The sequence below is a fragment of the Eptesicus fuscus genome, chromosome 10 (genome assembly GCF_027574615.1).
Source record: "Eptesicus fuscus isolate TK198812 chromosome 10, DD_ASM_mEF_20220401, whole genome shotgun sequence".
Taxonomy (NCBI): Eukaryota; Metazoa; Chordata; class Mammalia; order Chiroptera; family Vespertilionidae; genus Eptesicus; species Eptesicus fuscus.
The window spans coordinates 28,668,478-28,690,281 of record NC_072482.1 but is presented as its reverse complement, the minus strand read 5'-3'; the positions used below and the strand labels follow the sequence as shown (position 1 = coordinate 28,690,281).

The 21,804-nt window shown below is 35.3% G+C and overlaps 1 protein-coding gene across 1 annotated transcript in view; it reads left to right on the top strand.

Moving 5' to 3' along the window:
- The window catches only part of EYS (eyes shut homolog), a 1,391,558-nt gene that overhangs the window by 92,997 nt on the left and 1,276,757 nt on the right, over positions 1 to 21,804 (top strand). Inside the window, 1 exon segment of the mRNA XM_054722350.1 lies at positions 11,824 to 11,990. Within this exon segment, the coding sequence (XP_054578325.1) occupies positions 11,824 to 11,990 (167 nt within the window).

The window sequence follows — 21,804 nt, the reverse complement described above, 5'->3', positions numbered from 1 at the left end:
TAAAAAAAGAGAATTTTCTGTCTCAAACTAGTAGAAGTCCATAACATAAAATAGATCCCAGGTTGACAAGCCTTTGTCTGCTTTATGTGAGCCCTGTAATCAGAGAGTTAGGTGCAATGTAGTTGGTTAAGTCAAATTGATTTTTGATTATTTTCCTTCCTTTGCTGAGAAGAAACTATATACATCCAATCCAAAAAGAGGGGTATATGTTGCTTCTCACAAGCTCTGCTTTTCAATACTTCCCTCTGAAATACTCACTTAGATTTAATTCATTTGTATGTTTCCTCCTTATTTATATTATTGGATATTTAGATAAAAAGTTTGGAGAAGTTGTATTAAGTAGCACGAACTAGTATGATAGTGAGAGAGAGTTCTCTCTACTTGTTTTTAAGAGAGGAGGAGGTAGGAGCAAGATTCCAGATTTATTAAACAGAAAATAGGTAAATTAAAGAGTCATTGAACTTTGTGAAGTAGCTTCAATAATGCTGAATTCAGGATCAACTTCAATAATCTCCTGATCCATGTCTTATACTCAGAGATAGTTTTCCTCTGCTCGTCTCTGTCCTTCATAGACATTTTTCTTAATGGTTCTCTGACTCTACTTCATTAGATGAATTATTTATGCTGATCTTGTTCAGGTTCTTGGTAAGGAAGTGAATGTCTGCCTAATACAGTGTTTGAAAGAGAATAGCATCTACACACTAACTTTTAAGTCTTTTCCATGTACATTATATTATTTCTTTATTTTAGTTCTTCAGTCTATCTTTTAAATATATCTTTATTGATTTCAGAGGGGAAGGGAGAGGGAGAGAGATAGAAACATCAATGATGAGAGAGGATCATTGATCAGCTGCCTCTTGCATGCCCCCTACTGGGGACCAAGCCTGAAACCCCAGGCATGTGCCTTGACCAGGAATTGAACCATGACCTCCTGGCTCATAGTTCAATGCTTAGCCACTGAACCACACCAGCAGAGCTCTTCAATTTATTTTAATCATTTAAATCACTATTATTTGAATCAACAAACAAAAGCATCCATTGACTTAGAAGTACATTTTCAAAAAACAAAATGAAAAAATCTTGCCTGGATTTTATATTTGAGCCATTCTCAAATGGTTTTGTTGCCCTACAATTGTTAGTCACAAAAAGTGGTAGAAACTTATTTTATGGTCAAACTCACATAGTATTATCTGGGTCATCTTTACTTTGCTTTCACAGGCAGCAAGCAATAGTGAAGCAACAGATATTCTCAATTTAGAGGATTAATAGAAATTAAAGTTACCACACAGCTTCTATTATCTGTCAAGATCTTTCTATATAGAAAGTTTACTCTTAATAGTAAATTAGTAGTTCTAGGACAAAAATAGAAATACTCAGGGATCCATGCTTATGCCAATGTCACTTCTACATGCAAGGTATATAATTTAACAAGTATACAATAAGTAGTACTTTGTAATTCCATATTTTCTATAGATTGATTGTAATAATTAGTACTAGCTATTTAATGGAAAGAAATTTAACAAGGGTTTTAAGTGATGAATATGTTTAAAAAACTCTCACACTTTCTAAATTTGGTTTGACTTTATACCATTTTTCATGTATAAGAGCAAGAATGGAGAAAATTTTCATTATGTTCTATTACCTCTTTTGCTCATTTTCAGCAGAATTTTATATCAATTAATAAAGTAAATTAAACAGCTTATGTATAAGAAGTGACAGCTTAATTCATATAAATATATGTAGTCCCTGTAAATAGTTGAAATGCTCATATTTAAAGGAAACAAATATAAACACTTTAAGTGCCCTAGGGAAACTAAAGGTGACAAATGTCTGTATTAATAATTAAATTAAAAATTAAGTAGTAAAAAATATGCCTTAAGATTTTTTTAATGTATTTTTATTGATTTCAGAGAGGAAGGGAGAAGGAGAGAGAGAGAGAGATTAATGATGGGAAAAAAAAATATGTAAAAGAATGAATGTTTTCAACTGGCTGACTTCTGCATGCCCCACACTGGGAATGGAGCCCGCAACCCGGGCATGTTCTCTGACAGGCAATTGAACCATGACCTCCTGGTTCATAGGTCAATGCTCAACCACTGAGCCACGTTGGCTTGGCTGCCTTAAGAATTTTTTACAATTTAAAAATTTGCCTCTTATAATTAAGGCAAAATCACAGATGAAACTATAAAACACATTGTTATTTACGTGAATGTCATTTATACTATACTTTTGATCTTTAAGATGATAATTTTTCTCCCAATAAGCTCATAAATAGGAGTTAGAGCCATAATATGTGTATTAATAATACTAAGGCTGTACACCTAAGAAGGGATATAAAAGGTAAATGTGAAACTGAAGGCAAACTTTGTTGAACAGTATTTGGGAATCTAGTGTATGGGTAACTGAATAATGGCCCCCCAAATATGCCCATATCTTAATCTCCAGAACCTATTAATTTTACTTCATGTGGAAAAAGAGACTTTAAAGATGTAATTAAGAAAAGGATCTTGCTAGGAGGAGTTTATTCTGACTTATCCAGATGGGCCTGAATAAATTACAGGCATCCTTATAAGAGGGCCACATAAGGAGTCAGAGACAGAGAAAGTGGTGTGGTTTCCAAAGCAGAGATTGGAGTTGTATTCTTTCAAGATGTAGGAAGAGTACACAAGTTACAGGATATATATGTAGCAGCTGAAAACAGCCAGAAAACAGATTCCCTCCTGAGAGCCTGAAGAAGCAACCAGACCTCCTGAAATCTTTATCCCAGTAGGAGTGATTTCAGACTTCTGAACACAAGAAATATGTAAAAGAATGAATGTTTTAAACTACTAAGGCTATGGTAATTTATTACAGCAGCAGCAGAAAACAAATACACAGAGACTTCAGGAGAATTTATTTTTAACACAAAAAATAAGTTTTCTGGCTTAAAATGATTAGAGGAGCTCTCTGACTGAACATAAATTTGATGAGAAGAATGGTGTTTGGTCCTCTTTACTCGTAAAAGACATTCATGAAACACAAAAGGAAGTCACTTTGGATTTATGCTTAGTGGCCATTTCTAGTTTGAGTTTTAGGGCCATCTGCAGCAATTGACACAGGTAAATTGGTGCAGGTCAGAATAAAGAAAAGCAGCAAAATGATTGGTTGGTTCATCATTCATTGGTAAAAATCCCCCATTTACTTTAAAAGGGTGGCATGTTTGGTGGGCCCATTTGTAACTTATTTAGGAAACCAGTAGGCATGTACGCAGGCAGGATTAGCTCCTGTGGATGCAATATCCTAAATGTGCTCATGACTTCCTAATTTATCATCCACCCATGATACATTCAAGAATGAAATGGGGTCTTATCAGTTACTTGGTTTGTATAACAGGCATTGAACTAGGTCTTGTTAGAAATGCTGTTCTTTCCAACATAGGCATCTAATTTTATAAATTGTGGTCAACATAATTCTGATTTATCTTTAACAATTTTTGAAGTAATTGTTTTACCTGGTACTCTCAGGGACCAATAAAAGCATTAATTAAAAATGAGGCAATGCACAGTTCACAGGGAGAACCACATATAATTTACTAGAGACAACATCTTGATTATAGATATAATCACAGGTATTAAAGAGGCCCAGGGGTTAGCTAATTTTCATTCTTACTCAATAAGCTTTAGTGAAATCCTTAGCCAGGTGTCTTTATGGAAAATGTCTTTATCCTTTGTTTTTAATATCGTAGGTTTCTTTCCTTGTGTCTTTGTGTGATACCACTAACTGTTCTCTTGAAAGCATGTTTATTTAAAACATACCTTGTGGAAACTCTCTGCTCCAGGCACACACAGTTGAACTAGACCAGTGGTCGGCAAACTTGTTAGTCAACAGAGCCAAATATCAACAGTACAACGATTGAAATTTCTTTTGAGAGCCAAATTTTTTAAACTTAAACTTCTAATGCCACTTCTTCAAAATAGACTCACTCAGGCTGCGGTATTTTGTGGAAGAGCCACACTCAAGGGGCCAAAGAGCCGCATGTGGCTTGCGAACCGAAGTTTGCTGACCACAGAACTAGACAGATCATGATCCTATCTCGTGTTTGTAATAGTTACTCAAAGTTTAGTTTGACAATAGTGTCCACCTATTATAAGGAAGGATTGTTTCCTCAAACTGAGAAAGATGAGAGAGAGGTGGGGGGGGGGGACTGATAAATATTTCAGCATATTTAAGTATACTTAAACATATACTTAAATACGTTAAAGTATGTTTCCTATTTCCTGAATTCATCATAACATTTCCCTGTCTAAATCTGGGATTGGACACAGAAAGGTTTAGGGATTTAGAATTACAGGCAGATGGATGACCACTCTGTTTCAACTGACAAAAACTTCAGCTTGACAACATACTGATAACTGGAATTTTTTACAATGAGGTACAAAGTTTAATTACATAATTGTGCCAAAACAGCTTGATATGCACTACCACCCAGTCAAATCTTCATGTAAAGATAATTAAAATTACTCATCTTTTTTTGAACAGCGAATAAAGGAATTAGGAAACAAATTATATTTTAGTTTTTAAAAATTAGGTCCCTCTCTTCTTCTTACTAAACAAAGTTATACCTGGCTAAGGCATATTTTTAAAATGGGTATTTTATCTTTTTAGTAATAATATTAAGAGCTCAGTGGTCTCATCCAGGTGAATGATCTCAACTTTAAAACGACTCTAGTTGACCCTGAGAAGCATATTGTACCTTAATTTCCTCATTAAAACTCCTTATATAAAAGGTAGATATACGAAAGACCTTAAGGAATTAGAAAATTACTTAGAATCACCTCAGAGAAGTATGTCATGGTGAATTTTAATATTTTTAATATAGTCCAACTTGCTTACTTTCTTGAGGGCCAAGAATGAAAGTTTTAAACTCTTATCAATGAAGTGGGCTATTTCAACTCATGACAAGTTATCATATTTTAAAGTTTTATTCATTTTGTATTTCAGTACTATGAATGCAGCATATCTACAATTGTTTTCTACTTAATTACTAATATAATTTGTAGGTTAGTATTTTTTTAATATTTCTCATGTAAGAAAATTTTCTAAGGAATGGTCTAAATTTTTAATTGAATTTTAAATAATCTACAAAATTTACTTTTGAAAGTCTGCCTTAATATGTCTACCATGACTTGAAACAAAATATGTAAAACCATTTAGTCTGAGGAAAAATCATGTTACTCCAAAAGGTATAACAAACAGTTATTTATATAGACAAAATCAGAATTCAGGTGACATAAGAAATTATTTAAAATTAACTTATGAAGGATATTTAAGAAAAAATATTCAATAGTTTATTTGGCAAAACAAATATAAGATTAAAGTTTCTACATGTAAAAATTGAGATCAGTGAGGTAAAGATTGATTATGCAAAATTGTAAGATATTAGAAAAATTGTAAGGATTTGGGACGGGGGATATTTAGTTCCACATGTTTTTTTAAAGATGAAAAAGATATACAATGATTTAAATGGCAAAATGCCAACTACAGCTGGGTTGAAGAAATATAACAAAACCAGAAGCCCAGCGTGTGATTTGAAATTGTGTGGCGCCGCCCACCCATGAGTCTCCAGTCTGGCCCTGCCTCCCTCTCCAGCCCTTAAATCAGCTGCGGTCGCTGCTGATCAGGCCCTCCCCCAGTGCAGGTGTGAGGAGGCCCCTGCCATCCTGCCCTGATGCTGTGCCCGCAACCTCCTCCTGTCTGGTCGACCCGTTACGATGTCCCGGTTAATTAGCATATTTCTCTATTTTTATATATATACATATATATGTATATATATGTGTATATATACATATATACATATATATATATATATATATATATATATATATATATATATATAGATGCTACAAAAACTTGGCTTCCATTAAAACAGATGAATGATTAACTATCAAATTACATTTTCAATTACTTATGCAAGTTAAAAAGGATATTTAAATCACTCTTATTCTTTTAAGGATTTACTCCTCCTGGTATAGCAACCTTATTAAATATTGAAAAACAGCATCAATTTAGGTTTTTGATCCATTTGAATTATTTTTTTGTGTATGCTTACAAAAAGCTGTCTGGTTTTGAAGCATAATAACCTCCATCTTGTATAAAACTGCTGTTTGAATTCTCTGTATTGTTAGATAGTCCCTAGTCCTGTAAATTCTGTCACTGTAAACTCTTGTCATTGTAAACTCTGTCACTTTATGACAGTCTCTTATTCTATAAAATGACATTGTTTTTAGTTCAAATAATAGAAAAAGATAAACTTAACTATCCGACCTTGCAAGCTAGCCATCCAATGTAATAGACTAATACTTATAATAATTCCCATATTCTAATGCCAAGTACAAACTCATTAGGGATTCAAGGTTACAACTGTCTGAAACAATAACTCACACAGAGCTCTTTGTAATATCTGCAAACAAAGAGGCTCAAAAAGTATAAATATGGGAGACTTCCTGAATGTGGTGCTCAGAAATTTGGAAGAGACACCTCCCTCTGGGCTGCGCGTAATAAACGACTCCTAATTAATTGGCTCATTAAGGCGTCTTGTATCTCATTGATACAACAGTTTCATTCTTTTGCATGTGGCTTTCCAATTTTTCCAGCACCATTTATTAAAGAGGAAATTTTTGCTCTATTGTATGTTTTTGGCTCCTTTGTCAAAAATTATTTTCTCATATGTAGGTGGATGTATTTCTGGGATCTCAGTTCTGTTCCATTGTTATGTCTGTTTTTATACCAGTACCATAGTGTTTTGATTAGTATAGCTTTATAGTATAGTTTGAAATCAGAAACTGTTATGCCTCCAGCTTTGTTATTTTTTTTCAGGGTTACATTGGCTATTTGGGGTATTTTTTGTTCCATGCACATTTCAGAAATATTTTCTTCTATTTCTGTAATAAACATCATTGGACTCTTGATATGGATTGCCTTAAATCTATAGATGGCTTTGGGAAATATGGACTTTTTAATAATATTAATAATTATTTCAATCAATGAACATAGGATATATTTTCAATTATTTTTCCTTTAATTTATCTTATTAATATCTTTCGTTTTCAATGTACAGATCTCTCAGCTCCTTGGTTTAATTAATTACTACATACTTTTTAATGCTATTGTAAATGTGATTTCTTTATTTCTTGAGGTAATTATTGTTAGTGTATAAAAACAAAATCAAGATCTGTATATTGATTTTGTGTTGTGAAACTTTACTGAATTCAATTACACTTTCTAACAGTTTGTGTTTTTTTTTGGTGGAGTCTTTAGGATTTTCTATATATACGATCATGTAATCTGCAAAGAGAGAAAATTATATTTCTTTGTTTCCAAATGCAATGTCTCATTTTTTCTTTTGCCTAATTGCACTGGCTAGGACTTCCAGTAGTATATTAAAAAAGAGTGGTGAGAGTGTGCACCCTTGTTTTGTTCCTGATCATATAGAAAAAGCTGTCAACATTTTTACCATTGAATGGGTTGTGCTTGTTATATGTGGCCTTTATTATGTTGAGGCTAAGGACGTTGAATTTTATCAAATGCTTTTAATGAATCTACTGAGATGATCATGGTTTTTATGTTTTGTTTTGTTTAATGTGGCATACCACATACACATTGAACAATTCTCTATCCCAAGGATGACTCTTACATGATCATGGTGTATGATCTCTAATGTGCTGCTGAATTTGGTTAGCTATTTTTTTTAAAATGTTTTATTGCCATTTATCCCCCCTCCACCCAAATTTTTAATGAAAACATTACTTTTGTCAATCAGTTAACACACTTGCACCATACTACTTCTAATTAAGCATAAAGAAGAAACAAAAAATAAAGTAAAAGAAGAGACCAAAATAAAGTAAAAGGTGATGAGATTTGAATCCTAAGTGTATAAGTTTAAGCCCTAGCCCTGAAAGATTGAAGTATGCGAACTTAAAAACAACATGGGAAAAACCCCCTCATAATTGTTATCTTTTTATCTGAACAGATAAAGTGAATGTAATATGACTAACTTTGTCAAGGCTGTGGAAAATTCAAATGAAATGAATTAAATAAGATAATGCCTTTGAACCCATTTGAACAATGGTAAAGTTTATATACACAGTAAAATGATATCTCTCTCAGAAACACATATGCAGGGAGAGAGAAATGGGGATTTGGGGGAGGGGAGAGAGGATGCCACTTATTCCTATTTTTAATATCTTTATTATATAGAGGAGAAACATTTCTACATATTGTTATGTAGTTTTTAAAAACTGATAAATGCTTACAATGAATATAAATGGAATCATTAGAGAATAGTTCTTGCAATGATAGGTATAAGCCATGACGTAGAGAAAGTTTCTTTGAGAGATAGTTTAAGATGCTTAATACAGCATGAGAAGCAAAATATCTAAAATAGGTCATTTCTTGCCTAAGAAATGAGGCTGTTAAAATAAGAAGTCAACATCTAGAGTTGATTCTAAATCTCCTTTATACTATCAATCAAAATTGATTTCCCTTTATAAAAAGGAAAGACCTTAAAAAGAAAGCATCATCAAAAATATTCAGCATATGATATGTTAATTCAGTTTGGGTAATAAATTTGTTCTGAATATGTATTTGATGTCAATCAAATAAAAGTCACAAATTTTGGTACTGTAAAATTTGCTCCTTTCTGATGTAACTTATATAGATATGTGATATAAGAAATAAATAGCTTTTCTTTTTATGGACAATTTTCTAGGTTCTTTTGCTTGTTTTTACTGTTGTTGCCAAATTAAGACATCATTATCTTAATTTTACTGTTTGCTTACCAAAGCTATGTTCTTAAAAGCTTATTGAAGTTCAAAGATAGTTCAAGTTTAGTTTTCTAATATGTGCCAGTTAGTTAGTTCACTGTCAACATTTAGGTAGATGTTCACTTTCAAATGCATTATCTGTAGATCCCCACCTTCTGGCACCCTACTCACTTCCAAAAGAAATAGTGCAAATTCTGAATTGTTTGCTGTTTTGAATTCTTACAAATAAAATGGGAAGTCAATTATGAGAAAATTAAAATTGCTATTGTTAATGTATATTTTTCTCAGCACTCTATAAACAACTATTGTTTATTGCAATAAATGTAATCTTAGTTTTCTTACAGAAATATGAGCTATATATTTTATAAGATAAGAGCCAATGTAATAAAGTTGATACATATTTCAAAATAGAAATAACCCTCAGTAACAAGTTTAGTCTCACATTTAGATGGAAGGAACTTTTGCTAAGTGTGTTAGATAGGTTATGTTGTTGTAATTAATCCCCCATAAACACACACACACACACACACACACACACACACACATGCACACATACACACACACTACAGAGGCCTAAGAACCAATTATTTTCATCTAATCTTATATTAACTGAAAATGTTTCTTATTCTCCTTCATTTCAGAAATAATACTATGAATATATAATGTACTTAGGCAACCAAGCATACCAGTTTGATAGGACAAGGGCATTTCAATGGTAAAAGTGTGAAGTCCGGGCAAACAGTTGAATTAATCACCCTAAATCCACTCTACTACAAGTGAACCCATTTTACATAAAGAGTTATTTTCTGTTTCATGAATAGTTTGAAATTTAATAAATGCTCAAATCTATTTCCAGACATACACAGATTTTTGAACAAATGTTTGTTACTTTATCCATGAATTCAATGGGAGCTAGTATTAAAAATTCTAAATATTAATCTGGGGAGATTAATAATTAATAGCTAACTGAGTGTTTTCATATAAACTTTTTAACACCCCTATGGGTACAAATAAAATTGATGGAGAAAAATTAATATTACCCTGTTACCTGAGGTCATTGTGGAATTTTTGGCATCTTAATGATAGAGAGGACCGTTTATTCTACTGGAAATTCACTTCACTGTAAAATAGAGCCCATTTTAAAATAACTAAATTCCACAAAAAAACACCAGTCCTGTCATACAATTGATTCTGAGTCATTAAATTTTCTATTTAAGATTATGAGAAATAAGAAAATAGTGTTTTAATGGTCAGTGAATAGCATATTAGTTACCATGTCCACCTAAATTCGGAATGACTACTTTTCACTCATTAGCAACATTTTTGGAATCCATACCCAGAAAGAATTTGATTTATTGAAAATTATTTTTTAAAGTAGCAGCGTTCAGAGAAAAAATATGGATTTCTGGTCAATTTAATAAATCATTTTCTACAAAAATATCATTACATGATTATCAATGGTTTAACATCCACTTATCTCTTAGGAATATTGTCTGGAAATATGATTCTCTCAATAAACTAGAATGAGTTCACCAAAATAAAACTCATCAGTAAGAAGAGTTATGCTATATTTTCATGATTTCTCTTTTTTGTTGGCTGCTAGAAAACTTAGAGCTATTTAGAAATGAAGTTTCATTTTACTTGTTCAAAACTCTCTATTCTAACATATCACTATTTGACTTTACTCCTATTCTATTAACCTGCTTTAAAGGTTATATTGCACATCAAAGCTATTGTTTTCATGGAATGTGTGTATGTGTATGAATTCCACATGAACACACAAGTCATGAATGAGAGTTCAGACTCAGAAATAGACCTGCATTTAAATTACTATATAACCTCTATATATTCTCTAATAAAATAAATTATTCCTAACACACAGTTTGCTAATTCAATGACAATTTATTGGTGTTGCAGTTATTTATGAATGGTAATAAGAGCTCTAATTTCCCATCCAAAATATCCACCTATACATCCAAACTTTGTCTAGTCATGATACCTTCAATGTCCTCATTCAGGATAGAGGGGTCTAATAACACATAAATGGTCCTTACTTTTCTTGAAACCAATTTTGAGGGGCTGTCTTTAATTCAGAAAAAGCCAGAGCCCTATTTTGTCTCCAATAATATTAAAAATAACAGCATGAGCACCACAGCACTTCTGGAAGCAGGGACCCACATTATTGCTGTTATTTTGCTTGGCATCTGTCTTCATTAGGCAGCATCTACTCCTTACTGGTCAATATCCACAAAAGTTATTACAGAAGATATGGAGTCTTATTTTCAATGGATTCCTCACTCCTGAATATGCCAGATAGCAATGAGGGTTGTATATCTTTGGTGCAGCTCTCTCTGATTTTCTTAGTTGAAAACACACACCCACAAGCAACACAAAGCAAAACAAAAACTTAAGAGATGGCTTTTAAGCTAAGTTTTTTCAGGTTTTCGTGTTTGGTTTGGTTTAAGATGCAGAGATGAGTCTACATAATATGCTACTTTGTTAGGTTTATTTTGTGCAATCATAGATTCAAATATATTATGCCTTCATAGATCATCTTATTATGGAATGTGCCCTGATTATATTAAAATATATTCCAATGATTTAAATTTAAAAACAAACAAATTCAAATAGGTCCTTGGCATTTCATTGTGATAAACCTATTGGGTCATATGTGTTCTAAGTAGTGTGTCTTTTAATGTTTACCACAATTACATTTAATTTAAACAATTATAGCCCAGCAGATAGAAGTTTGTAGACTACGGTTGTAGACTGAGAAGTGAGTCAAAGCCAAAAAAACATTACATAGGCACTTTACTAGTAAGCATGAACATGATGAAAGTTGGCATAGAAAGAGAAGTTAAAAGAATAGGAGAAATACACAAAACATTAAAAGGTGTGTTCTATAAACATTTATTTTATAAATTGCAAGTTTTAGAAATTAGCTATGTATTTTATAAGCCAAAATATATATGAAAACATTTCGGGAAGATATGTATCATTTTTCATTACTTTCTTTTCCTAGTATATATTCACCCCAGGATGCACAAGAAATTCATATTGGTTTCTGAAGAATGTTAGTTTAATCCTCCTGTACCCTTGCTACCGTGGATCCATCAGCCATGATATTTGCCAAACTATAGTTCCTCATTCTCTTCAATTTAAATATGTGTGGCAGTTGGGATTTACAGGTAATAAAATATTTATTTTTTATTTTTAAATTGTCTGAATCACTTCAACATTTGCTGGGTTAAGTATTCACTTTTTAATCACACAAAATGTTTTATATCTCAAAACACAAAATAAGTAAAAAATGAATTTAATATTCGTATTGTTTTATTTGTTCCCTTATTGGACATATGCTTATCACTTACTACATTTCTGGAATTCTGGTTGGCTACATGGAGAGGCAAAAGTAGGCTTTACAGTTATTCAAATGGAAAATAATACAATAATTAATAAGTAATAATACAAGAATAAACTCTGTTTTGTGTACTTAACTATTAACCTACTTTTGCTCTACCCTGTATAATTGTGAAGAAGACTAGAACTATTTTCTACTCTCATAGGTCTGACTATTGTTTTGGAGAGTTATTGGGCAAACACAGTGATAAATATATGATGGTAAATTGAAGTAAAAGGCTCCTACATAAAGAAACATCTTTCCATGACTACTTATAACTAAAGAAACTATTTTTAGGAAAAAAAGAAATGAAAACATGAGCAACTGGGACAGTAAGTTGGGAGGTCAGATAAGGTTTCCATGATAAAATGATCCTTGCACAGAGATATGGAGAATGAGGCCAGAGTTGAGGATTTGGAGAATTGAAGGAATTATGCTTAAAACAAACAAATAAACAGAAACTATGTTTAAAAGATAAAATGCTTTGGTTATGCAATAAATGTAAGTTTTGGAAATCTACTGTATAATATATGGTCTATGATTAATACTATATACTATTTAATATTTTTAACTTGGCTAAAATGATAGATCTTAAGTTAAATGTTCTTGTCACAAAAATAAAAAAAAATGAAAATAAACAAAGGGGGTGGGAAAATATTTTCAGAGGCAATGGGTAAGTTTTTTATATTGATTGTGATTATTGTTTCATGGCTATATACTTATCTCTAAACATATCAAGTTGTATATATTCAACATCTACAACTTTCTATATGTCAATCATATCTCCAATAAAGCAGGTGGAAAAAAACAAACAAACAAAAATACCACAAACAGAAAACAAAAATACAAAATTAGAAGATTTAAATCCTTTGAAGGCCTGGCTGTAATTCTGAGAACAAGAGTAAAATTAAGGCTTGGGGAGAGCAATATTTTAATGCTAGAATTAAAATATTGGCTTAAACGTTCAGACTTTTATTCTAAAAGAAATATGAAATCATTGGAAAGTTTGATACATTTAATAAAAAATATCAAGTGGAGAGATGGATTGGAGAAGGTAAAAATGGTAGAGTGTGATAATCATAGCTAAAATAATTGGAAGTTCTTGTTTATGAATTGTATACAGAGGGCAAATGGTAGAGGTATCAATAGAAATTTCAGTTTTGTGGCTTTAACACTTGAAATGAAATAAGTCTAACACATTTTATTAAATATGTTTTTAATTGTTTTATACACTCGCAGTTCCTATTTCAAAACCTATATTAATGAGCATACTTTTTCTGTTCTTTGATTACACTTTGAATGCTATTTGACTTAACTTATGCAAATTAATCCACATTCTGAAAACTGTATGATACTCCAATTAATTCTATCAAGGAATATTTCTTCTGTCAATGATATTTTGTCATTATAGTTTATCAACAATCAGTAAATTAGTAGATTTGTTATGTCTGTTCTCAACTAATGGATTACTGTATTCAACTGGCAGCAGCTGCACTTATAATACTACTATAACATTAGAACAATGTGGAAATAAACTAACAATTAGTCATTTAAACAGAAAACATGACAATTTATTTCATCATGCTCATAAAATGCTATTCTGGAGAGTTAACAACTCCTAATGACAGAAATAGTTATCGGTTCATTAAGTAAATCACTCTGAAGATCAAACATGGTAGTAGATTGCAATGGCTTCTTGATTATATTGTTAGTGATAAAAAGAACTTTAGAGACTGGGTTATAAATACTTATTATTTCACAAAGGACACAAACAAAACAAACAACAACAACTGTGTTTAGAGAAGTTACCTAAAACATCTGGTCTCGGGACTATTTAGGGATTGTGTTAGCTCAGAGGTTTAAACTTGGCCACATATTACAGTCACTTGAGGTGGCTTTTAAATGAAACTTATAGTTCTACTTCTACTACAGAGCAATCAAACTGGCATTGTAGTGAGGTGGACACAGGAGATCTGTGCAGGCTCCCCAAATGGTTTTAATGTGCAGATTAAGAAGCATAATCTATTGTTACCAGCCAAATCAGTTCATGGACTTCAGTGCCAACATCATTTTTATGCTTGATTTCCCTTTGTCTCAATGTAGGAATAATGCATGTATATATTCACTTAGTAATAATCATTGAAATTCTTTGAGAACTAAAAATGACTAAAGATAATATTCACAACAATAAAATAGCAAACATATTTTTAAGGAAAACAGTAATAAATAGGAAATAAAATTACTCATTGATAAATTATCTTCAAGCAAATAGAATCAATTTTATGAATGAGTAGGACAACATATATTTTCTAGGACATAGGAATAATAAGAAGTCCAAATTGTTCATGGATAAATCAGCTTTGAGTAATTATCATCAAAGTAATATAAGCATATTTAATTATAACTTCATGAATTATGTTCAGACCTTAGTAAACATAGCTAATTATTACCAAACTAGAGGCCTGGTGCATGAAATACGTGCACTCGGAGAGGGGGTCCCTCAGCCTGGCCTGAGCCCTCTTGCAGTGCGGCGGGATGTCTGATTGCCGGCTTTGCAGAGGTGGGAGAGGCTCCTGCCACCGCCGTTACATCGCCAGCTGTGAGCCTGGCTTCTGGCTGGGCAGCGCTCCCCCTGTGAGAGCACACTGACCACCAGGGGGCAGCTCCTGCATTGAGCGTCTGCCTCCTGGTGGTCAGTGTGTGTCATAGTGACCGGTCGTTCCCCTGTCAGGCCGAAACTGGCTCTCCGACATCCCCGAGCAGTCCCAGATTGCAAGAGGGCTCAGGCCAGGCCGAGGGACCCCACTGGTACATGATCAGGGCCAGGGAGGGATATGGGAGGTTGGCCAGCCGGGAGGGACCATGGGAGGGCTCCAGGGTGTGTCCGGCCTATCTCACTTACTCGGATCGGCCAGACCCCAGCAGCAAGCTAACCTACTTGTCAGAGTGTCTGCCTCCTGGTGATCAGTGCTATCATAGTGACTAGTCGAGCAGTTGACTGTCTTCCCCCTGGTGGTCAGTGCACATCATAGTGAGCAATTGAGTGGCCTGAGCATATCATTAGCATATTACACTTTGATTGGTTGAACAGCCAACTAGATGACCAGACACTTAGCATGTTGGCCTTTTATTATATAGGATACAAATTATGTGACCTCCATATCTGAGATTTTTAAATGACTTTGGCTGTCCAAGCAAAGGAATCCAGTGTGATACAGCTCGATTGTCAACAAATATTTAAGTAGAGGCACAAAAAATATTTGTTATGGTTAGTACAAAGTTTAAACAATGCAACTACTTTTGATAATGTTTTTCTTTGAATTGTATACATAGAGCAAATGGTAGAGGTATCAATAGAAATTCTAGTTTAAACAGAAAACACGATAATTTATTTCATCATTTCTATTGATACCTCTACCATTTGCTCCCTGTATACAATTTATTAAAATATGATACTTTAAAAAAAGCAGATTTTAGGATAAGTGCAAAAAAGAAAAAAAAAGAATGTAAATAGAATGACGCATTTTATGTAATTCTCATTTATTTTCTGGTTGTTGCTATTAAGATCTTATATCCTGTTATTTCATAAAATAATGAAGAAAAACATTAAAATCAAGCTGATAAGTTTGAATAGGGTGCATTAATTTTACCAGAAGTAAAATTATTTTAAGAGAATTTTCTACCAACTAAATGAAGTGTCTTACACGCCCAATCAATTCTTGCCAATATGATTGCTCTACAAATAGGGATAGTAATTAATTAGGAGAAGCCCCTTCAAGGACAACTGGTCTATCATGCACAACTTGAGAAAGAGCTGACATGCACTGTTTCTTTTCAATGTCATCATCTGTGTTCATTAAATGTATTATTAGGTTGGAGAAAAGATGATACTGACAGAGTGGATAATGGGTTGTGAAGTGAAATAAAAGAGTATGAATTATAGTTAAGAAAAGATAATGTCATAGCAAAAAGGAGATAAGTTCTCTTTTTATACCTTTCTTTTGTTTAAAGCTTGTGAACATTACAGTTTAGGTGACTAAATTAAACATATACATTTAAAATATTTAAATGTGCTAGTGAACATCTTTTTTAAATGAATAGTGATTGCTACATTTGTGAATTGTGTTGCAAACCAATATTACTTTTAATTCTTTATCTTCTTTATGAAATGGTGGTTATTACTTGTGTTAGAAGATAGTACAAGATATTAATTGTAATTTATTCATTATAAATTACTTTTATAAGTTATAATTATTGAGAGAGTAAAAAAACAATAATTTACTTAAAAGTATTTTTATTACTATACTGCTTCACTTGCAAGTTTTTTTTTGATGTTGTTGTTAAATACCTGCTATTATTTTTATATCCATTTAGGGTTTTAGAGCCTAACATCAAGATTTTTTAAAAAATGAGTTTAAAAGTAAAGTTTTAAAATGTGGTTTAGTATACTTACTTATATTACATGTAATATTTTCAAAACATTTTCACAGTAACAATTATGTTTATTAATATATACATGAAAACAAATGGCTTTTATGTAAATAAGAAATAATTAAATGGCATAATGAAGGAAAAACATGTCATGTACACAGCAGTTTCAATATTTAAATGCTCAGGACTTAAATTAATATAAATATGTAAATTCAAAATTGAGAAAACTTTAAATATTGCCACAGTATATTTACAAACACAAAAAATCTGAAAAAAAAATTTACAGAAAAACCATGCTATTGGAGAGGAACCCTAATATATTATGATCTCCATAATATATATATATACACACACACACACACACACACACACATGTATACCTATAAATAGATAGATAGATATAGTATAGAATTAGATATAAAAATTCATTAAGGTTTCAAAAACAGTGGTGCCTTTATGTTTTTTTTTTGTTTGTTTTATTTCTTAAAGTATACATGTTAAACTAAAATAAATAAGGCCCAGTATAATCTGAAAAAGTGTATTGTGTGGGTAGGTGAGGTAGAATTTAGCTCTGCCAGATACTAAAGCATGTTATATAATCTATATACATAAGACACTAATATGCAAATAGACTGAACAGTGGAACAACTGAACAACCAGTCACTATGACGTGTGCTGACCACCAGGGAGTGCACACAGAGCATGGTGGGCATTGGCCACGGCAGGATGATGGAGCTTGTGAGCAGGGGCGCCAGACCAAGGTGGAGCACTGGTCGCTGTCATCAGGGAGAGCCTCTGGTGGTTACTGAAAATTCTTTTCTCCCATGGGCTGAAGTCCCACCCAGTGCTCACACCTTCTGCCTGCATCAGCCCTGCTCACACCCCCTGCCAGTGCCCGGTGCTGGCCCTGATCGCTCAGCGCTGTCAGCAGGAGCGAGTGGTGGCTGCTGGCCCTGATCGCCCCTCAGGGCTTCTACACCTCCCTCTGCTCTTGAGGGCCGATCGGGGCGGCAGCCACCACTCATACCCGCTGACAACACCGGCCCTGCTCACACCTATTGCTGACGCTGATCCCAATGCTTCGCGCCATCAGCGGGTGCAAGTGGGGCCAGTGCATCAGCACGTGGGATCTGTGGTGGCAGGAGCAGGGCTGCAGGCAGACGGGGCCAGGGCCACAGTGGGTGGGGCCCGGTGGGAGCATGGAGGATGGGCCGAGACCAGCTCCTGGGCCCACTGCAGCCTTGTGGCCCACAGTTCCTTTCAAGGTGTACAAATTCGTGCACTGGGCCCCTAGTTTAAATAATAAAAAACATGGTACTGTTTCATTGATAATAAAAAATATGCAAAATACAAAGTTAAAAATCTTAGTCATGCAGAAATTTTGCATATGATAAAATTGCCATTTCAATCATTCGAGTAGATAGGGACTAATCAATAATCAATGTCAAACAATTGGATAGTCATCTGGAAAAAAAAGTCAGATTGATATTTTACATCATTTCATATTAAATGAAAGTGTTAAATATAAAAATTAAAAAAATTAAAAACAGAGAAATGTTACACAATTATTTATAACTTTGAATGGAGAAGGCCTCTAGAGCTTTAACAAAAATTTAGATATCAGAAAGAAAAGATGGATCATGTGACTACATGAAAAGGAAAAATGTCTCCTCATGAAAGTTGTCATAGAAGCAGTCAAACGCCAAATAGAAAATTCAGAATGAATAGAAAGTATTTCTAAAGATATGTGAAAATACTCATCTTTACTCATAATGAGAGTAAAGAAAAATTTAAAAGCACCATCTATACTAATAAAAGTGTAATATGTTAATTAGACCAGACATCTTCCAGACATCTTCTGGACAAAGCCATGGTGGCAGGGGCCAAGGCAGAGGCAGTTAGGGGTGATCAGGCCGACAGGGGGAGCAGTTAGAAGTGATCAGGCTGGCAGGGGGGAGCACTTAGGGGCAATGAGGCCAGCAGCAGAGGGCAGTTAGGGGTGATCAGGCTGGCAGGCAGGCAGGCGAGCGGTTAGGAGCCAGCTGTCCCAGATTGCGAGAGGGTTGTCTGACTGCTACAGGGCCTAAACCTGCAGTCAGACATCCCCCGAGGGGTCCTTGATTGCAGAGGGTGCCAGCCTGGCTGAGGGACACCCCCCATGCATGAATTTCATGCACCGGGCCTCTAGTAAATAGATAATTTCTCTTTTATTAGTCTGGCAACAAAAATTGAGAGTTTGACAACTTGGTGATCTTATCCATTGCTGTCAAAATGTAAAATGAGCCGAAACCGGTTTGGCTCAGTGGATGGAGTGTCGGCCTGCAGACTCAAGGGTCCCAGGTTCGATTCCGGTCAAGGGCATGTACCTTGGTTGCAGGCACATCCCCAGTAGGGGGTGTGCAAGAGGCAGCTGATCGATGTTTCTCTCTCATCGATGTTTCTAACTCTCTTTCTCTCTGTAAAAAAATCAATAAAATATATTTTAAAAAATGTAAAATGACTAACATCTTGACAGGGAAATATTAGAAATGTATATATGGTTTGACCTAGCTTTTTCATCACATACTAGAGGCCCGGAACATGACATTCGTGCATGGGGGGTGTCCCTCAGCCCAGCCTGTACCCTCTCCAATCTGCGACCCCTAGAGGGATGTCCGACTGCCCGTTTAGGCCTGATCCTGATAGGACTGTTGGCTCCCAACTACTCACCTGCCTGCCTTCCTGATTGCCCCTAACCCCTTTTGCCTGCCAGCCTGATCACCCCTAACCACTCCCCTACCAGCCTGATTGATGCCTAACTGCTCCCCTGCCAGCCTGATTGCCCCTAACTGCCCTCTCCTGCAGGCCTGGTCACCCCTAACTGCCGTCCACTGCAGGCCTGGTCCCCCTCAACTGCTCTCCCCTGCAAGCCTGGGTCCCCCCCAACTGTCCTTCCCTTCAGGCCCAGTCGCCCCCAACTGCCCTCAGCTGCTGACCTGGTCACCCTTAACTGCCCTCCACTGCAGGCTGGATCGCCCTCAACTGCCCTTCCTTGCAGGCCTGGTCCCTCCCAACTGCCCTACCCTGCTGGCCATCTTATGGTGGCCATCTTGTATCCACATGGGAGCAGCCATCTTTGACCACATGGGGGCAGCAATCTTGTGTATTGGAGTATATCTTGTATCCACATGGGAGCAGCCATCTTTGACCACATGGGGGCAGCCATCTTGTGTATTTCTTAAAGTATACATGTTAAACTAAAAAAAAATAAGGCCCAGTATAATTGGAGTGATGGTCAATTTGCATATTACTCTTTTATTAGATAGGATACTTCTTATCCATATGCTGAGTAATACATATGAAAGATTATATTTGGCATCACTGGTTATTTAAGCAAAAGAATAAGCAGAGATGTATAAATGATTGTGGAATACTCCCAGTACTGATATGACAATCAATGAGATACATAATAAAAGGAAAATAAACGAAGTAATGCAATAATATAGAATCATGTGTAATAGGCTACCTTTTAATTCTTTATATTCAACTTGTGATTATCTCTCTGGAAGGCTTTTTCTATGTTCTTTTCCCCAGTGTTGACATTTTACTATTTTGAGAACTTGGTAAATTATATTCATATTATTTAATTGAGATATAATTAACATGAAATACTATGTGATTTTCAGGTACACAACATTGTGATTTTATATTTGTACATAATATAAAGTGATTACCGCTATAATTGTAGTTAACATTAATCACCATATCTTTTAAACTTCTCAAAAATTATTAAATACTAAAGCCCCAGTGCATGACATTCATGCACTAGGGTCTTGGGGCGGGGGGCCCTCAGCCTGGCCTGTGCCCTCTGGAAGTCCAAGACCCCTTGGGGGATGTCCGCCTGCCAGCTTAGTGAGCGGGCCTAAGCCAGCAGGCAGATATCTCCCAAGGGGTCCTTAGCGCTGCTGCAGAGGCAGGAGAGGCTCCTGCCACTGCCTCTGCACATGCCAGCCATGATTCCAGCTTCTGGCTGAGCTGTGCTCCCCATGTGGGAGCACACTGACCACCAGGGGACAGTTCCTGTGTTGAGCTACTGCCCCCTGGTGGTCAGTGCGCATCATAGCAACCAGTCGTTCTGCCATTTGGTGGATTTGCATATTAGGGTATTATTATATAGGACTAAGGGCCCAGTGCAAGAAATTTGTGCACTGGGGAGGGGTCCCTCAGCCCAGCCTGCTCCCTCTCACATACTGGGAGCCTTCAGGGGATGTCCTACTGACGCTCCAACGGGGAGTGGGCCTAAGCCACAGTCTGGCCTCCCTTTGTGGAAGGCGACTGGGCTTATCAGGGGAAGGCACCAGCCCCATAACCCCACTGCTGGCAGCCACTGCCAGCCACCACAGCCACCAAGGTGTTTTCATCAACACGGTCTCCAGTCCCTTCACCATGAAAAAATGACAACTTTCTTTAGGCATTTTCAAGATGTGTCTTTCATAGGATATGACATTTTTTCTTTTTTATTTTTTTTTATCCTCACCTGAGGATATGTTTTCATTGATTTTTGCCCCTTCCCTCCAATCACAGGCTCGGCCCCTGCCTAAGCCTAAAGCTTCCACCCAAGGCTTTAGGCTTGAGCAGGGAGCCCCAGCCCCTCCAATCACTGGCTCGGCCCCTGCCCAAGCCTAAAGCCTCGGGCCAAGGCTTTATGCTTGGCCCGAGGCTTTAGGCTTGGGCAGGGGACCCCTGCCCCTCTGATGGCTGGCTCAGAGTGACCGGGTGCCAAGGATGTTCCCTGGACCCAGTTATGTATGCAAATTAACCACCATCTTCGTTGGGTTAATTTGCATACTCACTCTGATTGGCTGTGGGCATAGTGGAGATACGGTCAGTTTACATGTTTGTCTATTATTAGGTGTGATATGATCTCACTGTTATTTCCCCTCCCATTAGTTCTGTGGGTTAAAGCATTTGCTTTATTATTTTAATACCTCTATTGAGGCTTTGGGAGGAAAGGACAATAATATCTCAGTTAAATTCAAATGGTTAACAAGTACATTATCATGACAAAATATTGACTTATCAATTAGGACAAATTAGATTAGCTGTATAAATTCCTAGAAAAATGCTAGTTGGCAAAATGATTCAATAATAAATATAAAATGTGAATAATTATACAAAAGCTCAAATAAATAA